Source organism: Bombyx mori, chromosome 12 (genome assembly GCF_030269925.1).
Source record: "Bombyx mori chromosome 12, ASM3026992v2".
NCBI classification, from domain to species: Eukaryota; Metazoa; Arthropoda; class Insecta; order Lepidoptera; family Bombycidae; genus Bombyx; species Bombyx mori.
Window position 1 is genome coordinate 14,200,810 of NC_085118.1, and position 16,342 is coordinate 14,217,151.

General features: G+C 35.8%; 1 protein-coding gene across 3 annotated transcripts in view; it reads left to right on the forward strand.

The window, feature by feature from the left end:
* The first annotated feature begins 67 nt into the window (after positions 1-67).
* LOC101739362 (protein bark beetle) overlaps positions 68-16,342 on the forward strand; it is a 46,333-nt gene continuing 30,058 nt past the window's right edge. For all 3 annotated transcript variants that reach the window (XM_038014636.2, XM_062671578.1, XM_038014637.2), the window contains exon 1: positions 68-732. In XM_038014636.2, coding sequence (XP_037870564.1) covers positions 385-732 — 348 coding nt within the window. In that variant the 5' untranslated portion in view covers positions 68-384. The remainder of the gene's footprint in view (positions 733-16,342) is intronic.

The window sequence follows — 16,342 nt, forward strand, 5'->3', positions numbered from 1 at the left end:
TATTACATATATCACGATATACATACGTAGATATATTCCGCTATGGAGGGGAGGAGGCTTTGCTCGAATGAGTGACGCGGGAGGGAAGGGAAGGGAGGAGGAACTCGAACGAAACCGGCCAAACGGCTTTATCCAACGGTCGTGCGGCAGCGCGCATTTTCGTTTCTTTTCTTCCTCACCGGCCCTACCTTTGCCCGAAATAAAATGTTTTCATCCAAAACAAAAAGCATTTTCCTTTGTAATTTGTTATTTAATTGATTATAAAATGGACTGTATGTATTGTTTATGACGATAAAACACTACTAGGAAACTTGCGAGAGATTACGGGCAGGTGAAATACTTTCGTATTTCAATAATGAATAGTTTTGTGTTCAGTTAGTGAAAATGAAGTGTTCCAAAGAAACGAGTGTTCAGAAAAAGCACAGTCAATTTAGCGACACTAAATATAAATGGAGGACTGTGATAGTGATATTATGTTGCTTTATTGAATGTAAAGGACAAGAGTTGAGTGCGACAGATCCTTACCTCGTAAACAAATCAACTGGTTTAACGGAACTGCCGGGCGGTGTATTAGCCGGGGGACGCACTGTTTGGAAACCAGATAACAGTCCATATCTACTTCGGGATGATCTACTGCTGGAGAGAGATGCAGAGCTGGTTATAGAACCGGGAGTAGAAGTAAGATTTGCTCCTATGATTGGAATTACAGTACGAGGGAAATTGATCGCTGTGGTAAGTATCAATAATTATTTTATATTGTAACGGCGTGCACGGTAATGTAATAATCAGTAAAATCAGAAAAATATGTAAAATCACGTCTATCTGTAACATTCCATTCGTTTATAGCAGATCTTAAATGAATTTAATGTTATTCGAGTTTTTTTTTATCAAGATGCCCTAAAAACAAAGTTACAGCGAACTATAAATTAGTTCAGCAAACATCGATCATGCTTTCCCCTTATAGGTATCAAGTATTTGATAAACTCCACGCGTTTGATAATGGCACGTACCTTCTGTGATAAGGACTAACTATTTCACCTGTATTGATTTATTCACCTGTTTGCGCGTTCATTACAAATAGTTTACTTTACGAGGTGAATAAAAAATAAAATTGGACGAAAAATGGGATAGGAGTCATAATTAGAGACGTGATTGAAAAGAAGTTGGGAAAGTCCAACACTGCGCATTCGTATCTTAAGAATTTCTCTCTGGTGAATCATGATTATTCCAATGAACGTGTATTAATGAAGGCAGCTGCCGTTTTAATGGTGCCGCCTGTACCTGACCCATCACGACCTCGGTATCAAGGCGACATCCTTTCGCTAATTCAATCAGTTTGGTCAAATCACTACATCCCACCCACACGCGTCTAGACTACGGATTTCCTCAGACTAGACTTATTATAGTCTAATTTTTGACTAAATGTTCTAACCATGAATACACAATATGATTCGCCTTATCTTATGCAAAGAGGTTATTATCGAGTATCAATTGAGCTAGGAGTATACTTAAGTTTTGGTGTAAGGTTTAAATTAAGTCCTTTAAGATGTGATTGGCAGGTTTGTATATCATAAATGAAGAGTTGTGCTACATCATGTGGCTTTCTTAATCGAAAATAAGATAAGTAAGGTCAGACTGAAAGTTAGCTTTTTCTTAAACGTGTACGGGTCTCAAAGTATTACCTTTCATTCTTGATCAAATCGTAAAATTAAGGTCATTTTTTTTTTATTGCGTTTCTTCTATGTTTACGTCAATGTAACTTCAAAACTGTTGTAATTGGAAATCTATTTAAATCTCACTAGAATTTGGATTCCTTTCGATTCTAATTCGAAAACATTGAAATTAGTACCTAATGGTGTATCAGATAATAAGAATTAGTAGGTACATTACGTGTGACTCATAGGTACTACTGATAGTAATACGCAAGCACCATTTACCTTGTTGCAATTCAACTTGAGATTCAACGTGAGAAATTATTACCTGATTATATTCTAACCCTGAAACGTTTGGCTCAGTCGTATTAATTGAAACTGTTAGCTAATGCTTATCAGATTATTGCCGCGACAGTAAAAAATATTTTTAGATGTGCACAATTGACTACACTTTAGTTGTGTGTAACATTTTCCCGCAAACAGCCGACCCACTCATGAAATAAATGAATGAAAATTTGTTGCAACAATTTATGTTGAATAATTGTTGGGTCTTCTATTAAAAAGGTGCAAATGCTACCTTGATGCAGCGAGTTCATACTCCTTCAAGTCGTCGTGGCCTAAAGGATAAGACGTCCGGTGCATTCGTATCTTGCAATGGACCGGTGATCGAATCCCGCAAGCGGGTACCAATTTTTCTAATGAAATACGTACTTAACAAAATTGTTCACGATTGACTTCCACGGTGAAAGAATAACATCGTGTAATAAAAATTAAACCCGCAAAATTATAATTTGCGTAATTACTGGTGGAGGACCTCTTGTGAGTCCGCACGGGTAGCTATCACCACCCTGTCTATTTCTGCCGTGAAGCAGTAATGCGTTTCGGTTTGAAGGGTTGAGTAGCCGTTGTAACTATACTGAGACCTTAGAACTTATATTTCAAGGTGGGTGACGCATTTACGTTGTAGATGTCTATGGGCTCCACTGGTGTGGTTCCAGGTGGGCTGTGAGCTTGTCCACCCATCTAAGCAATAAAAAATAAATAAAAAAATCCAGTAATAACTAGAGTACTGGTTATAATAATAATTATTAGAACTACTGTTACAGTTTAATCTCGCGTTTAAAAGTGTTTTTGTTTTTAATTGTCATTATATTATTTTTGATGTTGCGAATACTTGTCTTTACAGTTTTCGTGATCCACGGCCAGTCATTCGTAAAAGTAGTTTTATAATTGAGTCAGTCAGCGCAAAAGTGGCCTAAGCTTACTGTAGTTAGTACAAAGATAATTAGGTTTTAATTTTTTTTTCACTGCTTCATAGGCAAAAAGAATACGCGCGAAAATATTTACGAAGCCATCTTTTTTTTTTTTGTTGCCCTTGTAGGCAGACGCTCATACGGCCCACCTGATGGTGAGTGGTTACCGTCGCCCATGGACTTCAGCAATGCCAGGGGCAGAGCCAAGCCGCTGCTTACCGCTTAAAACTGTAATATCTGTAAACCATGGGTGAAACTAAGGATACGCCGGTTTTGTATCAACATTTATTACGTTTTAAGTAAATTGCAATATATAAGCACGAATATGAAAAGGAGACTGAAACGATTACATACATTTTTGGGCCCGAATGTAACGTGATGAAACTAATATGAATTAATAGATTCAGATTTATCAGTACCTTGCTGAAAATTATAAAAGTTTTCTCAATCTGAGAGCCGAGTTAATAAAGATTTAGTAAAAGTTAGGTTATGTTACAATCTCTTTAAAAGAGCTGAATAATAACTTATTTAAGCATAAGTAAATGTTTATTATATCCATTGGATAACCTTTTAAATGTCATATTATGAATGAATATCAATGATATATATCAGGTATGGAATATGGAATTGCTATCCGACAATTCACACAGCGATCCATAATTTCAACAGTATCCAATGCAACAATTTCAAGTCAAACGTGTGAGCGATCTTCAGTGTACAGTGTAGAAGCAATTGTCATACAAGGCTGGCAGAGTTGGAATCCGTAATAATAAAGCAGTGATCGTTGAAAATATAAAAACAGCCCGATAGATACACACTCAAAATGCGTCGAAGATACAAAACGAGTACCGGTAAAATGGGGCGATTAGGGATTGAGAGGCGAATCGGGAAAAAACCGGGAAAATCTTTCGATGCTCAATATAAGTTTTATATTCGTTGCAAAATCTTCCATTTTTTGTAGTTTAATAGTAGAATAGCTGCTAACTTATAAAAAATCGCGTTTCAAATTAACTTCCTGTGGTGGTAATTATTTTAGTGCTAGAAACTTTGCTCTCTTTTATTTATTTGATAATAATAGAAGACGACTATGATTTATAAACGTTATTTAGTGTTTGAACCAGAATATATATTAAAAGTAAGTCTCAGTTGTTATTGGTTTTAATGTATTTGATTAAATAAAAATACATGTAAAAATCTGTTGTTTTTGGGGATATTGGGGACGTCTTAGGTGCAAATAACAACGAAAAAGGGGTCAATTGGGATGAGAATACGTGAAATGGAAACCACCTAAGTATAAATAGGTACAGGTTTGTAGGGTTGTCTATGTAGTTATAACAATATTTTTTAAATTTGTTGGTAAAAATCTGGTTTATTCGAAGCGAAATTGGGAATAAGTCTTTATTTGAAATAGATAAGCAATTTAATATAAGTAAGTTGATTTTGCAGACATGTAACAAGATCAATGAAATCTCAAGGTGGACAAAAATGTCTAAGTAATACATAATAAAATATTTAATATTTGTTCAGAGTGGGGGTATTCATCTGATTAATCCATGGAATAACCGACACACCTAATCTCTTAACCCAGATAGAAATATCAGCACTGTCGATTGCACCTATAATTGAGGTGATGTCTGCCATGTACTTTTGTCAGTTTTTCAATTTTTTTTATTGATGATCACTTTGTTGGTGCAATTAAATAAATAAATAAATTAAAACTATATATAAAAATAAAAGTAGTGCCAACCCTAGCAAATTTCTCATTTCGTCCCAATTAACCGCAATTTTCGGGTAAATAGGGATTACACCTATTTTTGCATTTTTTGCTTAAACTGGGATGCTAGTTGCATAATTTTAAATTAGACAACAAAGATGCCCCCAAGACTCAATCATTTTGATCCTGATATAGCATTATATACATCAACAACTACCTTAAAATTGCTCATAAAGTTGGAATTTGTCCCTAATCGCTCCATTTTACGGTACCGCAGAAAAAACCAACAAGCGCCAAAAAATAATTGTATAATCTATGAACAAACGTCATGTCAGCTTACTGTCAAAGCTGTCATCAAAAATACAATCGATTTTAATCGATTTGAAATCGATAATCATATTACTTTGTTAAGTAATAATAGACTTTTTCTTCATTTATGTATATAATCACAATTAAATCCGGCGTATACCGCACTTGTATACAACAAGTTTAGTATAAATCGCTCATTTAATTACTTTGCATTAATTACCTAGTGCAATGTTTTTCTTTTTATAATCCTGTAATCGATTAATTAAATCGATCACACCGTTATACCGACAAAAACTAACTTTCTCATTTTTCTCCGGTCCCAGAAAGAGGATTAAGGTGATTTTTTATATTCTTATATAAAAAAATATGACAAATTTTTTAGACTACATTCCAAGTTATTACATTTTTGGCCCACGATTTTCCGTCTCCTTTATGGGTTAGGCCACTTTTGCGCTGACGGCCTTAAATATGACTATACGAATCGCTAACGAATAAAAAAACACTATACTTAAGAGTTCAAAATTAACGGTTATTTCGATGCGGTTAATAGTTGTGGTTGACTGGGCTAGCGTGGCAGTGTGTATACAAACTATTTAAAGTAAAAACAGCCTTGGTCGATTTGTTGATCGGAACATCCGTCTTGGTTTCTTGTTTTTATCGTAAAATTCCATCGCACGTTTTGGTATAAAATATAATGTTTTGTATTTTTATTTATTTTGTATACAATAAAGCATACTCCCCCTCTTTCTCACTTTCTCTTTAAAATTCAATGATACACTTTATATCAAACATTTTATAATTGAATTTTCAAATAACCTTATCAGTGAAATCCTTTATACGCATCACCAACACATCGGTTACGACCGTCTTGCTCATTTCGTCTTCTTGTGTTTGATCAAATATAACTTTCATCGATATCTAGCATGCATTGAATTGTTTCATGCAAACCAATATAATCTTATAAATTCGAAGCACACTTAAACAAGGGGAGCCGTTTCGTATTTAGAAGCCAGTGGTAGGTATTCCACTCGGGCCGAAATGACCAAACAAAGGCTCTACAAGAAAGTAAAAAAAATGTGAACTTGAAAGAAAGAATCTCATATCACTAAATGTTAGCTCATATTTGTATGGAATGGGATGGTTTGCCTACGTTTGCTGATAGGAACGCTGTTCCAACTGCATACAAAATTGGGCTAACTTTTACGCTATCGAGAATGTTAAAAAACTCGCACTAAGCACACTGACCATCTTGCCTACTACCCGACCCAAAATGGCGCGTAAGCCGAACGAATTGTATGTGATTAACGCAAAGGTTTCTACTCCAGGGCGTAAAGCATCAAAAGTTATATTTACAACAACAAAAAAAATACTATAGATGTCAAACTATTTCAAATTCTTGTCACGTAGAGAAATGATATGCGCCCATATGACGCCCATGAGTCATTACGAGTACTAACGTCAACGACACGTGAATCACAACGTACAGGTACTAATAATTAGCTCGTTACGTTATGTTAGGTCTCCTCTAGACATCTACAACGTAAATGCACCACCCATATTGAGATATAAGTTTTAGAAGCTTAGTTACAACGGCTGCCCCACCCTTCAAACCGAAACGCATTACTGCTTCACGGCAGAAATAGGCAGGGTGGTGGTATCTACCCGTACGGACTCACAAGAGGTCCTACCACCAGTAAAATAAGAAACTCCTCCAGTGCAAAAAATCTGATATGTGTATACCTTTTAGTGCTTGCATTCTTGCTATTATTATATGAAGTTGTAAGATAAAATAATTGTAAATAGACATGCTTTAACAAAAACCGACTACAAATAGAAAAAATAATAATTCCAAAACAAATTAATATGCACTAAAAACAATAATCATCGAAATCTATTTGTCGCGCACGTACTTAATGCAAATTTAAGACTTATATGGTTTTCTCATGGATACCATTATCAGAACTGGACTAAATTGAAATGGGACCACACAGGAAGCGTCAGCTTTCTAACAAACAAAAAAAAATCATCAAAATCGATTCACCCAGTCAAAAGTTATGAGGTAACTAACATAAACATAAATAAAAAACATTCAGTCGAATTGAGAACATCCTCCTTTTTTTAAGTCGGTTAATTAATATACATAATGAGGCTGGAGTGTAGTAGACTACATTCTACATTTTACTGGTGGTAGGACCTCTTGTGCGTCCGCACAGGTAGGTACCATCGCTCCGCCTATTTCTGCCGTGAAGCAGTAATGCGTTTCGGTTTGAAAGTAGCCGTTGTAACTATACATAGACCTCAGAACTTATATCTCAAGGTGTGTGGCGCATTTACGTTGTAGATGTCTATGGGCTCCAGTAACCACTTAATACTAGGTGGGCTGTGAGCTCGTCCACACATCTAAACAATAAAAATAAAATAAAAATAAAAACATTCCTCTACTCGGACTCGGAGGTCAGTCCATCGAGTCCGTCATCGGCAACAACCGCTCCTTCCATGCGTCGGTCTAATTAAATTAAAGCAAAGCTAATTATTACGAAACCAATACTCTTAAATTCTTCATCAATGTAATAGCTGACCTAGTACCTTGACCCCGATGAAACGTGCTCAGGGCGCTTCTACGTAATCAGAGGCAGACGTAAGATTCGAATGTAAAAGAAAACTTGAAGAACAACTCTCAATAGATTCTATGTTCCTAGACAGTAACTTTTTTTTGACAGCCTAATTTTTTTTCCGAATATTTTTCGAAATTTCAAGTTGGCACTCACAACGATGGTTAAAAAAAACATGAAATATACTCTGTGGTTTGCTGCTGTGTGCGTTGGTAATGTTTTAAAAAAAAAAAGTTTACGTGTGAAATTGATTTTAAAAAAAATCTCTATTGTTTAAAAATGTTCTTTTTATCCAATAATGCAGTATCATTCATTCGGAATCATTACCTCTGATTCCGGATACGGATGCAACGTTATGTTCCGGGCAAGCACGGTAAGCACGTATGAGTCATCAGATATCACTTTTGTTTACGTTAACCAGATAAAAACATTCAGATATGTTTAATATATATACTATACTTCCGTCATGATATTGTTTTATCAGCAACCGTGTGAATGAGGTGTGAATCATAATGTAACGGTACTTAGGAAATTTATTTGTTAAGAAATATTATTGATAGATCGAATCATTAAGTTCCTAAGTATGTACATTTATACTAAAAAGAAATAACATTTTAAATTTTGCAATTACACTTTTGTTTTTCTGGGTCATGTATTTTCATTCTGTCGGTAATTAAATATTGAAGTGTCAATTAAAATTAAACCAATTCTGAGTAAAGAAATGACGAGAATAAATTATTTGACGTTGGCCAGCGCAATATTCCAATGTCGAGGAATAACACTTTAGTGGTTACAAAGTTTACTAAATGACAATTTTTGTTAAATGAAATTAAGTTAAGGCTAAATTAAATTAAATACTAATATATAAATACAATATTTAATCCCATCTGTGACTCCCAAAAGACTAAGGAAATATCTAACAAAACATTTAAACCAGAGTGCGTATCACAGGATGTGCTATATACAATCTACGTCCGTTCTAAATGGTCCGAGATCTAAGCCGAAACTATAACAATAAAATTACCCAAGTCTGAGATGACAGTGTGAGGGGTAGCCCTCCGTAGGACATCGTTAATAAAGTCTATCAATCATTCACATTCACAGACAGTCAGTCATTGTCTTATTATATAGATTTTTATGGGTATTACGTTTATTTTTATTTTTATTTCACAGCCCACCTGGTGTTGTGGTCACAAGAGCCCATAGACAGCTATAACATAAATGCCGCGACCCACCTTCAGATATGAGTTTTAAGTTCTCAGTTCAAATTCAAATCACGTTCCAATAGTAGTCAATCAACGGTCACCTTCCGACTCGAGATTGATAGATTAACATCAAACTGCGTAGTGTTGTCGTGCGTTGGTAGAGGGTTCGCAAATAGAAAACACCCAGAATACACAGAAATCTAAATATTTACTATTTGGATTTCTGAAGTAAAACTGATGAACGGTTTTAGAATTAAGTTTTTCGTCAATCTGATCGCTTTAACGGATTAAAATCGATTTTGTGTCGATTGTCACTTACGAAACTATTGAGTTCATACACTAGAGGACAAGATGCTAATCACGACATCCTCATGGCAGTGAATCGCTCTTTCGAAACACACACACACCAATTCCAGTCAATCAAAGAGTAAGCTATACTATTTGATAAATCATCGAAACATGTCTTGTCGGATCTTCCGGATCCATCATTCGGTGCTTTTAAGCTTTTCAACCACCGATCACCGTCCTCGTCGATTACGACGAAGAGTTCGATGAGCGAACTAACTCATAGACACAGCCTGCTAAGTTTCTCACCGGATCTTCTCAGTGGGTCGCGATTGCGATCCGGTGGTAGATTCTGCGAATCACTGCTCTTGCTAGGGTTAGTGTTAGCAAATTCTCTCAAGTTGAACCGGTGAGCTCATCTACCTGTCCGGGCGTAGCTGGAATAGTCTTTTAGGTTACCAGCGAATAGATGGGGGAAAAATAATAATCAGATGCTAAGTTAATTTAAATTCTATTACTGTTATAAAAGTTGAATGCAATGGAATTGTTGCTTTAACATTATTTTCGCGGAGGTCATTGTTTCCAGTCATAAGCCTACTGTTTGATCATTGTTATTGTAAAACAAAGCGTATGTTTCAAACTTGTTACGTTAACTGCATTTGAGACAGCGTCTAGATAGCCTTTAATAAATCGGGCATTGGGTGTTCGCAAAATCATACCGAATTGTAAATTCTGAACGAATAATAGAGATTTAATACTTGCGGTCGCGATTCGGTAGGCAGCGGCTTGGCTCTGCCCCTGGCATTGCTGAGGTCCATGGGCGACGGTAACCACTCACCATCAGGTGGGCCGTATGCTCGTCCGCCTACAAGGGCAATAAAAAAAAAAAAAAAAACAGTTTGCTTTGATTAAATTTGTAACAGTGATCAAATATGTACATACGTTCTGTGTGTTCGCAAAAAAAAATGTTTTAGAATTGAATTAATTATATGTGGGTTTATTTTAAACTACTAAGACCTTGTGTTTCAATCCAAACTAAATTGGCTTAACTGAAGTCGATCGAGTCGTCCACTCAGGGAGCTAAATCTATAATAATAGTGTAAAAATGAAAGTTTGCAGGTTTTGTAAGCAGTTTACTTGTTCAAGTAATTTGTTCAAAAATTTAAGTGATAAATTGGATGGATAATGACAATTTACGATTCGTAACGTAAAATATATTGGATATACGGTACACAATATTATGAATCTACCAATATTAATAGGTATGCGGTATATCAGAAACTTAGAGGAACGCAAGAGTGCATAAAGCAAAATGTCGTGGATTTGCGTCAACCAAGCTTATTAATTTTGATTAATTATTCGTAAATTATTCACATTTTTTATAATTGCAAATGCCGAAAAAACACAATATAAATGATAAATGATGATCATTTATCTACATGAAATGATCTACATGATAAACATTAACCAATTCAAGAAGAAATCCTGCAAATATCTTTTTTTGCACGAATGCAGTAAAGGCTGTATACTGTAGCGTAGGCTACAACCAGTACATGGTGTTAGTCCTTATAGCTCTTACAGTGCTTCAAGTTGCATTGTCATACTGTTCGGAACTGCAACCCTGGGCATCACTTTTGGCATACACAAAAGCGTTCTTACAAAAATACCTTATTGATTACTTAGATTTCTCGGTGTTGATATGAAGTGTTTTTTTTTTTTAGCTTGACTTTTGCCGTACTATTTTTAACGCAATTCATATTACTAGTTTATAGAATCGCTTCGGCAAAGATAGTAGTTAGATAGTTAGGGGATATAGAAAGTTTTTTAAATTATTACCATAAATATTCATAAAGGATCACGTTTCACTTAATGTTAAACGTTCATCAGGATCTATATTTTAGGTCAGCGGTAGGGGAACTTTTTAAATTATTACCCCAAAATATTTTTTGTAAGTTGATATTACCCCATGGCGAAGAACAAAAAAAAAGGAAATCGCCTTCTTTTTAGCATCTTTCATATTATAGCCCCCATGATAATTTTGAAAAGAAAACAATAACTGAAAAATATTTTCTGTGGGGGCGATATTTTTTTCCCTCAACTGTATATAACAAATTGATGTGTAACATTTATGTGTTTGTGTCTCTATGGACTTATTTTTTCGTTTCGGTTCATTTCGTTTCATCGAGTTTAAAATCACAACGATTCTAAAGAAGTTTCACTTCAATATATACTTTTTACTCACAAAAGTTTCAATTTTACCCCCCCAAAATTTCCCCCATTTGGCGTAATTGACCCCGGTTCCCCGACCGCTGTTTTAGGAGATTCGATTCAATAATAACAAAGCATTCACAATATAACTAATTGAATATAGTCGTTTAATTACGTATGTATTAATGTCTGTTAGCGTAGGAAAAGAATTGTTAAATATTTCGAGCTATATAGCGTTAGAATGCTCTAGAAAATGTAGTATTGTACAGAGTTCATTGTCTGACGGTATCACGATCTGGTTACGGTCTCGCCACGCGACTCCGTGCCGCGTCTGTCATTATGGTGTTTCGCTCTACGCTCCGCTATGCTTCATAACATGATAGACTGACTCGGTGGTGCAGTAGTTAGCGGCCCTGACTGTTGGGCCGAGGGTCGTGGGTTCGATTCCCCACATCGGACAAAAATTTGTGTGATGAACAGGCTTGTTTGCTCTTTGTCTGAATGTTTATTATCTACATACATGTATAGATTTAAACGCAAATAAGTATGTATGTCAGTCTCTGGTGGCTATAAGACGGGGAATCCTAATGCGTGATTTGTTCCCAGCTATTTATTATGACTGTCGAAGTCAGCGTAAGGAACTTTGGACGAAAAAGAAAAGGTTTTCAAATTAAAGTATGCTGAATGAAAATATTAATCATTGTAGTGACTGGAATAGTATTAAAATGGATAAGGTTGGTCTTTAATAAAGTTTATTATTAAAATAAGAAATAAAAAAAATTAAGTTACATAATAATATGTGCTATGACCTTAACATTCACACTACTCGATTATAATAGCGCCATATTACTTTATGACTTGTATTTTTTTTTATAAATAGAGCCTACTCGCTTACCCTTCAATGTATGATCTACGCGGCTATGCTGTTCCGAATATGATAAATGTAAAAAAGGAGGTGACGCGTTTTGTTTCTTTTATGAAAAACGAATCCTCTTTACTATATTAAGTAATCACGATCAAATTCGGTAGATAAAGACATGTTCACTTTAAAAAAAGAAAGAAATTAAAACACGTTAATATATTACGGAGCTTGGACTCGTGATTTTGTGTGTGTTTAGTATCAATGGAATATCACGTAGTATTTAATTGTTTCCGGTAACGAAGACAGGCTGAAATGCTTGTGATACCTGTTGAGATATGGATGAGATCGGTCTAGTTATCGATGATGAGATGATAACAATATCGCCATTAGAAATATAACTGGATTAAATAACGTATCAAAATCGAAGGTAAAATGCACGGAGTCCACAGTCAGAGAGACAACGGAAGCATTCGCCAGTTGTCTTGGCTTTAGAGAGCACGCGTGTTGAAACAATGAGCTTACTAAGGGATTATATATTTCTTGCACTAAACTTAGAAAACGAAATTTGTTTAAGTATGCTTATTTAAAAATTTTTGTTACATTACTGTTGTAAAGTTGACGTTAAATCATTAGTAAATACCTTATTTATTCGTAGTATATTCGTAGGTAGGTAAATACTCACGAAGGAAGACCTGTTTGCTACTATTCCAATATCGCAATTTGAGCGTCACGAAATTCCTAGAATTTAGTACCTTAAAAAATTTTTTTTATTGCCTTTGTAGGCAGACGAGCATACGGCCCAGCTGATGGTAAGTGGTCACCGTCGCTCATAGACGTCAGCAATGCCGGGGGCAGAGCCAAGCCGCTGCCTACCATTAAAGTCGATGCCTTAAAGTCGACATTTCAAAGTTTTTCAAACAATGTTCGGCATTGAAGTAACAAAGTTTTGATTATATGAGTTTGAGCAATCTGATCCTCCTGAAGAAAGACTTAACTATCCGCAGTGTGTGTTGCACGCAAATTCGTCTGGTTTTCACCAAAACACATAATATTTTATGTCCAGCAGTAAATGCAGAATGCCAATAAGAAAGTTAACAAAATGTTACGGACGTAAAATCGTTTCTTGTATTTCTGTTGTCAAAATAAGCACAGAGATCGGATGCGATTTGTTACGTGCGATGCAGCGAATCAGTTTCGCACGATTCGAAAGTACGGTATTACCGAAAAGAACATTAAGAAACAGAATTATTTAACGAAAGATAAAATTTATGACGTTTTAGAAAAAAAAACAAAAAGACTATTCGACAGTGGAAATAGCCAGTCATCGATTTGGTGGGATTTATGCTTAAGCTAATGATTCAAATTATGACAAAAAGTTATCTCAGTAATTTGTTTTTTTATTGCCCTTGTAGGCACACGAGCATACGGCCCACCTGATGGTGAGTGGTTACCGTCGCCCATGGACTTCAGCAATGCCAGGGGCAGAGCCAAGCCGCTGTCTACCGCTTAATACTCTCCACAAGCTTCTTTTAAAGAAGTGCCCATAGCCCATTCCATAGCCGGATGGTACGTGGCAAAAAAGTTCTTTAGTACTTTTATTTTAGTACTTTCCATTAATTTAGTACATGCTTATTTAATAAGAGGGATACGCTTTTTGCAAGAGACTTGGAAGACAAAGAGCAGGAAACAGGAAAAAAAAATAAGTTCTATTATTCAAAGAGTAACATAGCAGAAAATACATAGACCGCAGACGCGCAAACAAGGCAGTTTCGTAAGTAACAAACAGATGCGCTAGATTCAGGCCTAGGTCAATGGAACGTTGCGTCTGAGTATAACAACATATATGTATGTATGTCATGGTAGGTGAATCTGTGAAAAGTATTTTCACATAATAATATATATTATAGAGTAATGAAACCACTTGCGTTATGCAATTTGTTAATGCGCACAAACCCACAGACCGATTTTTTTATTCTTATTTGTTTTAATAAGTAATAATAGATGGCTATACATGGAAATAATGGCTGGACGGGAAAAGGACTCGGTGGTGTAGTAATTAGCGCCCCCGACTTGCCGAGGGTCATAGGTTCTATTCCCATAGTGGGCAAACATTCGTGTGATGAGCAGGATTTATTTGTTCATTGTCTGGGTGTTTATTGGCCAATATAATATGTGGATATTTAAACATGCACTTATTAGTCTCTGGTTCCCATACATATTTCAGGGAATCCGAAAACGGGGTCGGATTACCGTGCGTATAAAAAAAAACTGAAGGCTGATCCGTGATAGAGAAGTGCCATTGTAGTTTTATTGTAGTGTTGTAAAACAGGATTTAGATTACACGACCTATCAATTATATGTCTATAGTGCGAAATAAGAGATATAATCGTTACGCTCTGGTTACTGGTACTGGCGAAAAGCGTGACAAAGTAGATTAATTTGCGACAAACAGAGATGGAGGGTCAGGTGAAATCGACGTCCCCTTTTTACTCTCTCAATCGGAAAGCGTTTATATCCGCGGCTTCACTTATGTTAATATACAAAAAGATTTATCTGGATGAAAAGTACACTATGTCTTTTAGTCTACCTGTGACAACGTTTAAGAAGTTTCCTGATGATCCATTGAATAATTAGTATGTAAAAATGTAGAAAATGGTTTCTTTAATTTATTAGATTAGCATGATTAGTATGGGTTTTGATATTGGTATGGAAGGATAAGGTAAGAAGCGCATTCTCTGTGTATGAAAAAGTATCTATCGAAAAGCGACCCATTAGACTCTTTTCGCATCGAGTTAACCGCGAAATCGACGTTAAGGATACTTTTACGTAAATAAGGCATTATACTTGTGTCGTGGCAGTACAAGCTAGAGGGCTCCGGTCACTTAAGCGTATCATAAAATTTAGTGCCACACAGACCGGTCTCATCTTATCTTATGCTATTAGGGACGAACCTTGGAATATTTTGTGTCGTTCATTCACCTGCCTCCTATTCATCATCGAGCACGGCTCGCACGTGTTTTGTGTTTGAATATAGAACCTAGCCGTCATGTAAGTAGCAATCTGTCTTCAATCAATAGTATTATGATAGATAGAACCTAGCCGTCATGTAAGTGGCAATCTATCTTCGATCAATAATATATGACCGAAGCAATCTGTTGTATATCTTATTCGATCAGATGTCATAGGTAATTTTAATGTACATTATGATTAATAAGCATCTCGCAAATTCTTAGTTCACTGGTGTCTGTAACTTTGACTTTTTAATTTTATTGTTGAGCTTGGTCAAAGAGCTCACGGCTCAACCGGTGTTAAGCGGTTACCGGAACTCATAGACATCAACAATGTAAATGCCGCCACCCACATTGAGACATGAGTTCTAAAAGTCTCCGTTTTTTACAGTACAACCACCACACCCTTAAAACCGAAACGCATTACTGCTTCACGGGAGGTAGGGTGGTGGTACCTACCCGTGCGTGCTAACAAGACTCCTTACCACCAGTAAACCACCAGTAGAATAAGAAAATGATGATGGATGGAATAAAGATGGAAAAAATGGAGGATGAAATAAAGTCTCAGTAAAATGGTCGTTATTCACTGAGACTTTTTCACTGGATCTTTTAGAAGAAACCACCAAATCCAACGGTTTTGTTTAATTTTCCCACATTTGTGAACATTCACAGATGCTAAATAGTTAATAAAACACGTTTATTACATATTTAAACTTGAAGAAACACTAAATTAAGAAAATGAAACAATTCGCACAAGATTACTGCTCGCGTTCTTGCTTTAATTTTTATTTTTTATTTATTGCTTAGATAGTTGGACGAGCTCACAGCCCACCTGATGTTAAGTGGTTACTGAAGCCCATAGACATCTACAACGTAAATGCACCAACCCACCTTGAGATATAAGTTCTAAGGTCTCAATAGCTGCCCCACCCTTCAACCGAAACGCATTACTGCTTCATTAAAAATAGGCGGGGTGGTGGTACTTACCCGTGCGGACACACAAGCGGTCCTACCACCAGTAAAATACATAGTTACTAATATAATTACGGTCCAATTAGGTTCGTATTTACATATGTTTGCTTTATACTGCCAGAACGCTAATAAACGATGAATATACATTAATGAAACACCTCATCGGCCTTAATGATTTTGTTACGAAATGTTTTTTAATCATGTCTGTTTTCATTGATACTTTTTAACACAAACAAGCCATGATTTTACGCGCCAACACTTT